The sequence below is a fragment of the Excalfactoria chinensis genome, unplaced genomic scaffold (assembly GCF_039878825.1).
Source record: "Excalfactoria chinensis isolate bCotChi1 unplaced genomic scaffold, bCotChi1.hap2 Scaffold_68, whole genome shotgun sequence".
NCBI classification, from domain to species: Eukaryota; Metazoa; Chordata; class Aves; order Galliformes; family Phasianidae; genus Excalfactoria; species Excalfactoria chinensis.
The window spans coordinates 247,613-261,763 of record NW_027315710.1 but is presented as its reverse complement, the minus strand read 5'-3'; the positions used below and the strand labels follow the sequence as shown (position 1 = coordinate 261,763).

Sequence of the window (14,151 nt, the reverse complement as noted above, 5' to 3'; positions counted from 1 at the left end):
GGCTGTGCAGATGGGGCTGCAGGCGGGTGCCCAGGGCTGTCCTGCAGAGCAGGGTCCCCGCTGTGCAGGGGGAGATGTGTGGGAAGAAGGAGCCCCCCGGCAGGGTTTCTGCTGCCACAGCTGCTGCTTGGGGAAGGGGGATCACAGCTCCACTGCACAGCAGGATATTTGTGCGGGTGCTCTGCAAGAGGAGAGCCAAGGCAGGGATTTTCCATTTCCTGTTCTGATGGAAGTGAGAAAGGATTGGTGGCAGAAATCTAAAAGGGGCTGTCACGGCTCTGAGAATTTTTCTTCAATCAATTGCTTGTTTTCTGATAAGTCACACTTGATGTTATTTCAGTCTCCCCTTTCTCAAAGCATGGAACCAATTGAAATGATCATCATTTTCAGTAGACAAAAATAATTCCCTTAAGCAGCGAACAGGCAGCTTTTTCAAGAAGAAGTTGAACCGCACATTGGCTGGATTTGGGGCTTTAAGAGCATTTGGGGTATAGATGTGAGGCATGAAAGAGATGAAAATATCCAGGGAGATGGAATATGATTAGAAAATGAGAGGAAGGTTAGAGCTTCATACAACTCTTCAGCTTATGGAATGCTGAACTTCATGAAATTAAATGCCAGAAATGGTGCTAAATGAACACTGTCGTAACATATTGAAAACATTTTGTATGACTGCAGAAGGACTCCAAGCCCAGGAACAGCAGATGCCCAACAGCAGCTCCATCAGCGAGTTCCTCCTGCTGCCGTTGGCAGACACGCGGCAGCTGCAGCTCCTGCACTTCTGGCTCTTGCTGGGCATCTACCTGGCTGCCCTCCTGGGCAACGGCCTCATCAGCACAGCCGTAGCCTGCGACCGCCGCCTGCACACCCCCATGTACTTCTTCCTGCTCAACCTGGCCCTCCTCGACCTGGGCTGCATCTCCACCACTCTCCCCAAAGCCATGGCCAACGCCCTCTGGGACACCAGGGCCATCTCCTACGCAGGATGTGCTGCACAGATCTTTTTCTTTGTCTTCTTCCTCGCAGCAGAGTTTTCCCTTCTCACCATCATGTCCTATGACCGCTACGTTGCCATCTGCAAGCCCCTGCACTACGGGACCTTGATGGACAGCAGAGCTTGTGCCACCATGGCAGCAGCTGCCTGGGGCGCTGGGGTTCTCAATTCCCTGCTGCACACTGCCTGTACGTTTTCACTGCCTCTCTGCCAAGGCAATGTTGTCAACCAGTTTTTCTGTGAAATCCCCCAGATACTCAAGCTCTCCTGCTCTGGCTCCTACCTCAGGGAAGTTGTGTTGCTCATTTTTAGTGCTTGTTTATGCTTTGGCTGCTTTGTTTTCATAGTTGTGTCCTATGTGCAGATCTTCATGGCCGTACTGAGGATGCCCTCAGAGCAGGGACGGCACAAAGCCTTCTCCACGTGCCTCCCTCACCTGGCCGTGGTCTCCCTGTTTCTCAGCACTGCCATTTATGCCAACCTGAAGCCCCCCTCCATTTCTTCCCCACTCCTGGATCTGACAGTGGCACTTCTGTACTCAGTGGTTCCTCCAACACTGAACCCTATTATCTACAGTGTGAGGAACAGGGAGATCAAGAACATTCTCAGGAAGGGGTTGAAGTAAGCACTATTCCAGCTTCCATAAAGTGCACATCTTCCTCACTTGATTCCCAGTGATTGTTCTTTATGTTTTATGCATCTTTGGTTGTTTGCTTGTGTGTGATATGGCAACCTGCAAAAAAAATGTTATCAAACTTATAAATAAAAATTTATTTCACTTCTTTCCTACCTAATTTCCATTTTCTCACTCCAAAAGGTCATGTAAATATGGAACCAGATTCCCTGAATTTGTTAGAAGATTCCTAAAAATCTTTCAAAATAGACTTTTCCTTAGATCTTCTATCCTCCTACCTTGTCTGGGTCTGGGGTGGAACAGCCACAGACAGCAGCACAACGTTCTCTTTTCATTCCTGCTCTCTTTACACTGCCACAGTGCTCTCACATTCTCTCATTTGTGCTGGCCTGAAGATTTCGTGTGTCTCAGAACAGTCCTGTTGTCTCTACAGCAGATTCCGGGGCTGCAGTCAGTAACCGGCAATACGAACGGCTGTGTCAGAGCTGGTCTCCTTGCTGGCACTGCTATAAGAACAGGGCCCCTTCAGAGCAGAACCAGAGAACTGGAGGCCTCTTCCAAAGCTGGTGTAAGGAATGTACCTCAGGAGCTGCTCCCTGAGAAGACCTCGAGATATTCTGGTGCTCTTCACTAAGTGGCGGGGACAGACTCAAGACAGTACTCAAAACGGGGACACTCTGTTTTGTGGTTTAAATTATATGCATTGAGGTAAAAAGAAAAAGTATAACAATTATGACAAATATATTTATACATCTAAAAATATATTATATTACTACATATGTACAATACATTCATTTGCAAACATATATGCATAGATAATAATTTATATGAATAAATATTTTCAAATCCAGGACCTGTTGCAGGGCTTTTAACAGCCTCAAGCTCACTGTAGGAGCTGAAGGGGCTGATGGGCTGTTGCAGGATTTGGAGCAACTGCAGAGCTCATTGCCAGAGCTGGAATCACCACAGAACCTGTCACTGAAGTTGGAGCAGCCACTGGGGTCATTGGAGGGGTTGGAGTGACCACAGGGCTGTACCTCCTGGCATGCCTCACTTCCCTTGGGAGGCATTTGCTTCATTTGATTAACTTCAATCCTAGAACCGTTGAATCACCAGGGCTGGAAAAGACCTGTAGGATCATCCAGTCCAACTGTTCACCTATTACCAATAGCTCCCAGTAAACCATGTCCCTCAACACAACATCCAGTCATTCCTTGAATGCCTTCAGAATCGGTGATTCCTGCACATCCCTGGGCAGTCCATTCCAGTGCCTGACCACCCTTTCCGAGAAGTAATACTTCCTAATGTCTGGCCTGTATCTCCCCTACTGCAGATTGTAACCATTCCCTCTACTCCTATGACTAAAGACACGAGAAAAGAGGCTGACCCCCAGCTCACTACAACCTCCCTTCAGAAAGTTACCGAAAGCAATAAGGTTTCCCCTGAGCCTCCTCATATGACTTCAGGTTCAAGGACACAGACAGCGGTGCCAGTGCCAATGCCCTGTGACTAAAGCCCGGTGTCCGCCGTTGTGCTTCCCTGCTGCCTATTTCATGTCCCTCATCCTCCAGGTGACTCCAGATCTCCTAAATAAATGGCTGTGGTTAAGGCCATGTTTTCAGCAGGCCATCTAGATGCATGCTCCTGCCACTGCCCTCCCTTGCTCTTTGTTCACTCAGATACCTCCCAATTATCTGTCTGATTTCTGACTTTCAAGGGGATTACTCAAATTTTCTCCATCACTCCAACGTCTGATGGACTGTGTTGTCAAATCCTTCACTGTGACTCTATCTATCCTTTCATATCATTTTTCTTTTTCTTCTTTTCCTTTTTCTTCTCTTCCTTTTTTTTTTTTTTTTTTTTTAAAGCACAATGTCTGAATGATGTTCATTAATGTCAGTGAAATTGAAAAAGTGATTTGAAGACAAAGATAGAAATGAATAACTTTGTACCCTCATTTACACTTCCACATACCCTCAAGTACACTTCCATTAGCCATTAACAATTACACTTTCTTATACCATCAAAACAGTTTGTCAAACAATACAGTTCTTCAGTTCCCATAAGACCCTTAATGCCATATATCTTTCTATTAACAGTCTGTATTATTCAGTTATAAACACCTCAATGCAGAACCAGCACTGACTAGCCCACCTCCCTCACACACTTTCTCACAAGCAGAACATAGTATTACATAAATGGGTTGACACTCATTAAATAGGATAATAAAAAGTGCTTTTTAAAGTATGTTAAGAGTAAAAGGAAGACTAGGGAAACTGTGGGTCCCCTGCTAAGTGAGGGGCGTGGTCTGGTGACAGGGGATGCTGAGAAGGTGGTGATACCAAAGGCCTTCTTTGTTTCTGTCTACAGTGAAAAATCTCTCAGGAATCCCAGGCCCTTAAGCTTAGTGGGAGGGTCTGGGGAATGGAAGACTTGCCTTTAGTCAGGGATGAGGTGGTCCATGAGCACCTAGGCCATACAAATGTTCATAAATCCATGGGACCGGATGCGGTGCATCTACGGGTGCTGAGGGAGCTGGAAGAAGTGACAGCCGCTCTCTATAATCTTCGAGAGGTCTTGGAGAATGGGAGAGGTGCCTGAAGACTGGAGGATAGCCAGTGTCACTCCGGTCTTCAAAGAGCGCATGAAGCAAGATGGAGGTAATTATAGGCCAGGCAGCTTCACCTCTGTCCCTTGAAATGTGGTGGAACAGCTTGTGCTGGATGCCATCTCCAGACAGCTGGAAGAAAGGGAGGTTATCAGGAGTAGTCAGCATGTGTCCACCAAGGGGAGGTCGTGCTCGACCAACCTGGTAGCCTTCTATGACATTTTCACTGGCTTTGTAAATGGGGAGAGAGCGGTGGATGTCATCTACCTTGATTTCAGCAAGGCTTCTACATCAGGGAAGTTGTGTTTATCATTTTTAGTGCCAGTTTAGCTTCTGGGTGCTTTGTTTTCATAGTGGTGTCCTATGTGCAGATCTTCATGGCCGTGCTGAGGATGCCTTCTCAGCAGGGACGGCACAAAGCCTTCTCCACGTGCCTCCCTCACCTGGCTGTGCTGTCACTGCTTGTTAGCACTGCTGTTTTTGCCTACCTGAAGCCTCCCTCCATCTCCTCACCATACATGGACCTGATGGTGGCAGTTCTGTACTCGGTGGTACCTCCAGCAGTGAACCCCCTCATCTACAGCATGAGGAACCAGGAGGTCAAAGGTGCTGTGAGGAAAGTGATGACCAAATGTGTTTCAAAAGCAGTGAACGGCCGATTTCTGTGAGAAAACTGGCAGAGGTGATTGCTGAACCTCTCTCTGTAATCTTTGAGAGGACTTGGAGAATGGGGGAGGTGCCTGAAGACTGGAGGATAGCCAGTGTCACTCCGGTCTTCAAAAAGGGCAAGAAGGAAGATCTGCGGTATTACAGGCTAGGCCGCCTCACCTCAGTTCCTGGATAGGTGATGGAACAGCTTGTGCTGGATGCCATCTCCAGACAGCTGGATGAAAAGGAGGTTATCAGGAGTAGTCAGCATGGGTCCACCAAGGGGAGGTCATGCTCGACCAACCTGGTAGCCTTCTATGATATTTTCACTGGCTTGGTGAATGGGGTGAGAGCGGTGGATGTTGTCTACCTTGATTTCAGCACGGCATTTGATACTGTCCCCCATGACATTCATAGAACAAAGCTGAGGAAGTGTGGGATAGATGAGTGGACAGTGAGATGGGTTGAGAACTGGCTGACCGGCAGAGCACAGAGGGTCGTCATTGGCGGTGAAGAGTCCAGTTTGTGATCTGTATGTAGCCGTGTTCCCCAGGGGTCGGTGCTGGGTCTGGTCCTGTTCAACATCATCATCAGTGACCTTGACGTGCGGATAGTGGCCACCCTCAGCAAGTTTGCTGATGACACGAAGTTGGGAGGATTGGCTGACACGCCTGAAGGCTGTGCTGCTATTCAGTGAGACCTGGGCAGGCTGGAGAGCTGGGCAGTAAGAAACCAGATGAGGGTTAACAAAAGCAAGTGTAGAGTCTTGCACCTAGGGAGGAATAATTGCATGCACCAGGACAGGCTGGTACATGAGCTGCTGGAGAGGAATTCTGCTGAGAGGGACTTGGGTGTCCTGGTGGATGAAAGGTTTGCCATGAGCCAGCAGTGTACCCTTGTGGCCAAAAAGGCCAATGGCATTCTGGGGTGCATGAAAAAGATCGTGTCCAGAAGGTCGAGGGAGGTGATCTTCCCCTTTACTCTGCCCTGGTGAGGCCTCATCGGGAATACTGTGTCCAGTTCTGGGCTCACCAGTACAAAAAAGACAGGGACCTCTTGGAAACACCCCAGCAGATGGGCGCAAAGGTGGTGAAGGGACTGGAGCATCTCCCATATGAAGAAAAGCTATGTGAACTGGGTCTGTTTAGCCTTGAGAAAAGAAGACTGAGAGGGGACCTGATCCATGTCTATAAATATCCGAGGTGTGGGTGGCAAAGTGGTGAGACCAAACTCTTTTCAGCAGTGTGTGGAGACTGGACAAGGGGAAATGGCCAGAAATGGGAGCATAGGAAGTTCCGCATGAATGTGTGCAAGAGCTTCTTTACAGTGAGGGTGACGGAGCACTGGAACAGGCTGCCCAAAGAGGGTTGTGGAGTCTCCAGCTTGTCTGGAGATATTCAAGACCCGGCTGGACGCCTACCTGTGTGCCTACTTGGTGTTCCCCAGAGGTCAGTGCAGGTGCCTTTCCTCTTCAGTTTCTTTATTGTTGACCTGGAAGAGGGCATTGAGTGAACCCTAAGTAAGATTGCAGATGACACCAAATTGGCTGGGAGTGTGGATCTGCCTGGGGTTAGCAAGGCCCTACAGAGGGATCTGGACAGGCTGGAGAGCTGGGCTGAATCCAATGGGATGAAGTTCACCAAGACCAAAAACCGCGTTCTGTACTTTGGGACGTGGAATGGACTTCCCAGGGGTGTGGTGGATTCACGGACCCTGGAGGTGTTCAAGGAATGAATGGATGTTGTGCTGAAGGACATGGATTAGTGGGAGCTATTGGTGATAGGTGAACAGCTGGACTGGATGATCTTGTAGGTCTTTGCCAACCTTGGTGATTCTATGATTCTATGCTATTGTGTCCTTGTCTGTGTGCCCTTTTAGTTTCAGCAAACACTCTCTGGGAGGACTCACCACATGTCTGGAATTAGTCACTGACCACTAGAAATCTGGTGTTAAATTCAACAGATTTTAATGTACCGTCATGATGCTGTTGTCTTTCAGGAGCTGTTGACCATGAAAACCCGGGACATCTCAGGAGAGACGAGTGGGAAGGATAAAAATGACATCCTCTGCTACAGAGCTGGGCTGGGCTCCTGAGACACAGGAAGCTCATAAAAGTGTGTGGTGCTGCAGAGACAGCTGTTCCCAGGAGCAGCTCTTGTGCACAGCACAGCCTGCAGGTGACAGAAGGAGAGGAGAGAAAGGGGAGAGAGCTTACAGGATGCATGAGGTGTGAGCAGCCTTCTGAGCTCACTGCAGGAACATTGCTGACAGACCATGACAAGGTAAGTCTCACTGCAGGCTATGCAGCTGCTGTTCATAGAGGGTTAACTATAACTGAGACGTTCCATAGCAGATCTGGCTTCTGCCACTGCATGTTTCTTTATTGTGAAAAAAGACTTCTGATTGAGCTGAGGGTTTCCGTGCTGCAGTATGAAGGCACAGCCCTGAATGCTGTGTGTCCCAGCACGGCTGCAGGATGAGCAGCTGGAGCTGCAGGCGGGTGCCCAGGGCTGTCCTGCAGAGCAGGGTCCCTGCTGTGCCCCAGGGGCTGTGTGCCGGCTATGGGACTCTGCCGCCTGCCAGGCTCAGCACTCAGCCTGCCTGGTGAGCTGCCCAGGGTGCTGCGGGGAGACATGTGGGAGGAAGGAGCCCCCCTGCAGGGCTTGTGCTGCCACAGCTGCTGCCTGGGGCAGGGGATCACAGCTCCACTGCACAGCAGGATGCTTGTAAGAGTACTTTGAGAGAGGAGAGACAAGGCAGGGATTTTTATCTTTCCTGTACTGAGGGAAGGAAAAAAGGATTGGAGGCAGAAATCTAAAAGCAGATCTCACTGCTCTGAGAATTTTTCTTCCATACATTAGATGTTTTTCTATCCGTCACACGTGATTTGCTTTCAGTCTCTCCTGTCTAGTACGGTGGAACCAGTTGTAATTATTATCATACTCTGAAGACATGAATAATTCACATATCCTGCCAACAGGCAGCTTTTTCAAAGAGAGATTGAAGGGAACGGAGGCTGGGGTTGGGTGCTATAAGAGCATTTGGGGTAAAGACATCTGGCATGAAACATATGAAAAAATCCAGACAGATGGGATAAGATCAGAAAATCAAAGGAAGTTTGAAGCTTCACAGGCTTCTTCTTCTTAAATAAGGCTAAACTTCATGAAATGAAATGCAAGTACATGTGCTAAATGAACATTATAGTAAGAGAATCAACATATTTCATAGCACAGCAGAAGGAGTGTGTCTGAGAATGGTCTGGTCTTGTTATTATCTTCTGCACTCTGAGCAGGACTCCAAGACCAGCCACAGCAGATGCCCAACAGCAGCTCCATCAGCGAGTTCCTCCTGCTGCCGTTGGCAGACACGCGGCAGCTGCAGCTCCTGCACTTCTGGCTCTTGCTGGGCATCTACCTGGCTGCCCTCCTGGGCAACGGCCTCATCAGCACAGCCGTAGCCTGCGACCGCCGCCTGCACACCCCCATGTACTTCTTCCTGCTCAACCTGGCCCTCCTCGACCTGGGCTGCATCTCCACCACTCTCCCCAAAGCCATGGCCAACGCCCTCTGGGACACCAGGGCCATCTCCTACGCAGGATGTGCTGCACAGCTCTTTATCTTTGTCTTCTTCCTCGCCGCAGATTTTTCCCTTCTCACCATCATGTCCTATGACCGCTACGTTGCCATCTGCAAGCCCCTGCACTACGGGACCTTGTTGGACAGCAGAGCTTGTGCCACCATGGCAGCAGCTGCCTGGGGCGCTGGGGTTCTCAATTCCCTGCTGCACACTGCCAGTACATTTTCACTGCCTCTCTGCCAAGGCAATGTTGTCAACCAGTTTTTCTGTGAAATCCCCCAGATCCTCAAGCTCTCCTGCTCAGAATCAAATCTCAGGGAAGTTGTGTTTATCATTTTTAGTGTCAGTTTAGCCTTTGGCTGCTTTGTTTTCATAGTTGTGTCCTATGTGCAGATATTCATGGCCGTGCTGAGGATGCCCTCTGAGCAGGGACGGCACAAAGCCTTCTCCACGTGCCTCCCTCACCTGGCCGTGGTCTCTCTTTTTGTCAGCACTGCTTTTTTTGCCTACCTGAAGCCCCCCTCCATTTCCTCCCCACTCCTGGATCTGACAGTGGCACTTGTGTACACAGTGGTTCCTCCAACACTGAACCCCCTCATCTACAGCATGAGGAACAGGGAGATCAAGCACGCTCTCATGAAGGTGTTGCAACATGCACTATTCCAGCTTCAATAAAGCACACATCTTCCTCACATGATTCCCACTGATGGTTCTTCATGTTTTATGCATATTTGATTGTTTGATTCTGTAAGTTTTGTACAGCAATCTGCAATGAAATGTTGCAATTTATTTCTCTTCTTTTTTCCTGCCTACTTTCCATTTTCTCAGTCCAAGAGCTCATGTAAACATCGAACCAGATTCCCCGAATACATTAAAAGATATCTAAAGGGCTTTCAGGAAAAGAGAATTCCTTTTGTCTTCTCTCTTCCTACCTTGTCTGGGTCTGGGGGAGGTACAGCCACAGGCAGCAGCACAACATGCTCTTTTCATTCCTGCTCTCTTTACTCTGCCACAGTGCTCTTAATAAGGCCTCTCATTTGTGCTGGCCTGAAGGTCTTGTGTGTCTCAGAACAGTCCTGTTTTCTCTACAGCAGCACTCCAGGGCTGCAGTCAGTAGCCGGCAATATGAACGACTGTGTCAGAGCTGGTCTCCTTGCTGGCACTGCCATAACAATAGGCCCTTTCAGAGCAGGACCAGAGAACTGGAGGCCTCTTCCAAAGCTGGTGTAAGGAATGTACCTCAAGAGCTGCTCCCTGAGAAGACCTCGAGATCTTCTGGTGCTCTTCACTGAGTGACAGGGACAGTTTCAAGAGTCTAAATGAGATCTGTAAGGGACTCAGGACAGTGCTGCGCTTTAGAATTTGTGGGTTGAAGTAAAGCTACTTACTGAAACAGAGAATAAAAAATGCATAATCATTATGACAAGTACATGTATATTTGTATTTGCACACACATACATGTTATATATATGGTATATTTTCACATATAGACAATATATGCTGTTGCAAACATATATGCATAGATACTAATATGTATGCATATAAGTTTGCAATTCCAGGACCTGTGGCAGGGGTTTTAACAGCCACAGGGTTCACTGTAGGAGCTGTAGCAGCCGCTGGGCTGTTGCAGGGGCGCATCTCATTGCCATATCTGGAATCACCACAGAACCTGTGACAGAAACTGGGGCAGCCACTTGGCTGATTTGAAGGGTTATAGCAACCACATGGCTGTACCTGCTGGCACAGCGCACCTCCCCTGGGAGGAATTTGTTTCATTTTGCTATAGCAGTACTTGGAACAGCTACAGGACCTGTAGCAGGAGTGACTGCAGAGCTCATTATGAGGGGTGGAGTGACAGCGGGATCTGTCCCAGAGCTTGGAGCAACTGCAGGACGTGCAGCAAAAACGTGGAGTTCCTGCAGGGTTTGTGCCAGGAGTTGCAGATGCTGCAGCACTGTCAGCAGATCCAGCTCTCTTCCCCTTGAGGATGCTGAAGAGTGTTGAACACAGCTCAGTAGGTGTGGGCCAGGCCCTGGCACACTGCAGTCATTTGTGCCTCTATGGGATGACCATGGCCACAGCAGACCTTCCCCCATATTCTACCAGGTTCTCAGGATTCTGCAGTTGTTCAGAGATGAAGTTCCAAAGCCCTGGGTTGTGCCCACGGCTCCAGGCAGCTGCCCAGACCATCCCACACCCCCTGCCATGCAGAGCTGTCTCACCTTGGGGCAGATCTCTCAGTGATATTCTTGATTAATTGTTTAATCTGAGACATAACCTGAAACACATTAACGACATGTAGCAATGGGAGCGTGTAGGTTTGAGCTTCCCATGGATAGTCAAAATCCTCAGGAGCTATTGGAACTAGCTCTGGAGCTCCAGGGAAAGAAGAAGTGAGAGGGAGGCAGAGGGACTGCTGGAAAGTGTCCTCCTTTCTCTCCTCCTTAGCCAGACTCCCTGAAAAGATAAAGTATAGGGTGTAATTACTAATCATATCAAAAATATTCCTTCCAAAACCTAAAGATGACCGTAGACCTGAATGTGCACAGAACTTCTCTTTGTCATCTGCCATTTTATCGTGATATAAACCAAGGTCAAACAGCATAGCAAAATAAATCCCCGAATCCAGCCCCCAGAGTTGACAAACAGTGCAGCAGGGAAAGCAAGCATCAAGCAAGGAGCTGTGCAATGCAGCTTCATGAGAAGACACAACAAGCTCCACAAATAAGGGAACAATCAGCACCATGGCCAGCAAATTCTCCAGCTCCTCCAAAGCCCTGTGTTAACTCGCTCTGGACAGATGTGCTGTTATCTCAACCCTTGGAGCCCCACATCGGGCACCAAATTGATGCTGGTTGTTGAACCCAGCAGGTGACTCAGCAGCACACAGTGCTTTGTGCATTGCCCCTTCCCAGTGGGATGGGGAAAATAATTGGGGAAGAAAAAGTGCAACATATGAGTTGAAATGAAGCTATTTACTAAGAGAGATAAAAGGAGAGGTGTAATAGTTACCACTATACATCCATTTATATGGAGTAGTATGTAACAACTGAAGCACAAGCACTTGCTCAGCACCACCACACTAATGCTCATCTGGCCCCTAGGCAGCAGAATAGAGCAAGATGAACTCCCACCCCTTCCAATTCACTTTCTGCTTGCTGTCAGATGGCACGGAACATTTCTTTGGCCACTTTAAGGCATCTGTCCTCACTCTGTTCCCTCCCTGCTCCTTGAGTCCTCCACTGACCATCGCCTTGGCTCTGTACAACACTCCAGAGATTACCAAGTCCAACCCCCCTGCCAAAGAAGATTCCTTACACCATGTCATAGAATCATAGAATCACAAGGTTGAATAAGTCCTAAAAGAAATCCAGTCCAATCTTTCACCTATTACCAATAGCTCCCACTAAATCATGTCCCTCAATACAACATCCAGTCGTTCCTTGAACACTTTCAGGTTCAGGGACTTCACTACTTCCCTGGGCATTCCATTCCAGTGCCTGACCACCCTTTCTGAGAAGTAATATTCCCTAATGTCCAGCTTGAATCTCCCTTGCTGCAGCTTGAAACCATTCCCCCTAGTCCAATCACTAATGACACAAGAGTCCGACCCCCAGCTCTCTACAACCTCCCTTCAGGAAACTATAGAGAGCAATGAGGTCTCTCTCCTGAGCCTCCTCTTCTCCAGGCTTAACATTCCCAGCTCCTTCAGCCTCTCATCATAAGGCCTGTGCTCCAGACCCCTCACCAGCTTTGTTGCCCTCCTTTGAAAACATTCCAGGGCTTCAATGTCTTTCTTGCAGTGAGGTGCCCAAAACTGGACACAGTGCTCAACGTGTGGTCTCACCAGAGCTGAGTACAGGGGGACAATTACCTCCCTGTTCCTGCTAGTAACATTGTTTCTGATGCAAGCCAGGATGCCGTTGGCCTTCCTGGCCATCCGGGCACACTTTTGGCTCATGTTCAGCCAAGCATCAATCAGTACCCCCAGGTCCATTTCCTCTACACAGTCTTCCAGCCACTCCGCCCCAAGCCTGTACTGTTGACTGGGGTTGATGTAGCCAAAGTGCAGGACCCGGCATTTGGTCTTGTTGAACCTCATCCCACTGACTTCAGCCCAGCTCTCCAGCCTGTCCAGACCCCTCTGTAGGGCCTTGCTACTGAAGAATTTAAGACCCTAGAAGTCCGCAGCTGGGCCAATTACCGAAGTAACACCAAGAGGATGAGCGGTAAAATGGCGATTTCTTAAAGCAAACACACACTTATATAAACTATGCTCTTCGTGTACACCTCTCTAGTACACGTCATTGATACTTCCAGAAATTGGGGAGGGCCTGTCGTGTGACAGCCCGATATCCCCATATTTTGTCTAATACAACATCTCCCCCTCCCCATGCTAAGAAAACTTAACCCGTTACAATACGCAACACTATAAACCTAACCAATGCTTAAAGCTTATCCTGCATTCTATGGTATTCTATACTCTAATGGAAATACCTAAAGAAACTCTATTGAATTATCTGTCTTATTTGCTATACCTTAACATACTATGCATAACCTTAAAATACACTCTTACCATAACTAATATTATATAGTACTCTATATAAACCCTTAACTAAACCTTAACAAACTCTCTATAATATAATCAGTAGCATAAGGCACAACCATGTTATGAAAACACCACCACAACTGTGTGGAGCAAGTGACTGAATATTCCTCTTGTTGTCAGGAACCTTTCAAGAAGCAATTCTCGTCCACGATGTTTTCCATCCCTCTTCATTCTTCTTACGCCTGATGTATCTTCTCTGTATGGTGAACATCTGTCAAAGTCTTTCTGTCCATATCCTCGATAGCGTCCATCAGCTCATCAGCACACGGCAACATGCACCATCGTTGCATTAACGCGTACTCGATATGTAGTGACTAGGTAACTAGAATCTCAATCTATAGGATAAGAAGATCACACCTTAAGAGATAAGTGAAGTTGCAACCACAGATTAAGTGTGAATCTACTGTTGGCTGAGACCCAACAATTCCAGACTGAATCCCAAAGGTCCCTGCACTTGTTGTTCGAGTGATACTTATCACTGAGACCAACAGGAGCAGAACAACCTCAGGTACCAGATTCCCCATTGACTGCTCCTGTAAAGAAAGAACTCTTATCCCACTTCCCATAATCAGTAGAGCGAGAAATGAAGCAGGACCCATTGTGAGTCTTAACGTGACTGGGTAAACCAACCACAGCAACAGCGATTGTCCAATGGTATCGGACTGCAGTCGAGCCAGACCTGACATGCTGAGTGGCCATAATGACAACAGAGGAGGTACTCACAGCAATAACCAACCATTGGTAGGGAGACAAGCAAGGCTCCCAGGTGACATCCATTTGCCAGATCTGCAGCGATCCAAGGCCAATGACAGGTGTGCTGGTAACTTTATCTGCTGTTGCATTACCTGTGGCAAAAAGGCTTGGCACCCCAGAGTGACCACACACACGTAAGGGTGCAACAGGAGCTGTGCAGAAGATCAAGGCCTCTTCCAGAGTTCCAGCAGCCTCTGTACTTGAGAGACCCTCCTGGCCCATCCGGGCCAACTGCTTGACTGCAAAGATGGAATCAGCAACAATGTTAGAGGGTATCATTCGCCAGAGGTGCACTGCAGCTGTTACAGCCATCACCTCAAGCATCTGCA

At 48.2% G+C, this 14,151-nt stretch overlaps 2 protein-coding genes across 2 annotated transcripts; both read left to right on the top strand.

Moving 5' to 3' along the window:
• The first annotated feature begins 704 nt into the window (after positions 1–704).
• LOC140265084 (olfactory receptor 14J1-like) lies at positions 705–6,396 on the top strand. The gene is made up of 2 exons (XM_072360964.1): positions 705–1,615; positions 6,360–6,396. Exons 1-2 carry the CDS (start codon positions 705–707, stop codon positions 6,394–6,396), a joined length of 948 nt encoding a protein of 315 aa, XP_072217065.1.
• Positions 6,397–8,199: 1,803 nt separating this feature from the next.
• LOC140265164 (olfactory receptor 14J1-like) lies at positions 8,200–9,135 on the top strand. Its single transcript, XM_072361050.1, has one exon. The coding sequence runs from the start codon at positions 8,200–8,202 to the stop codon at positions 9,133–9,135; it is 936 nt and encodes a 311-aa protein (XP_072217151.1).
• Positions 9,136–14,151: the final 5,016 nt, after the last annotated feature.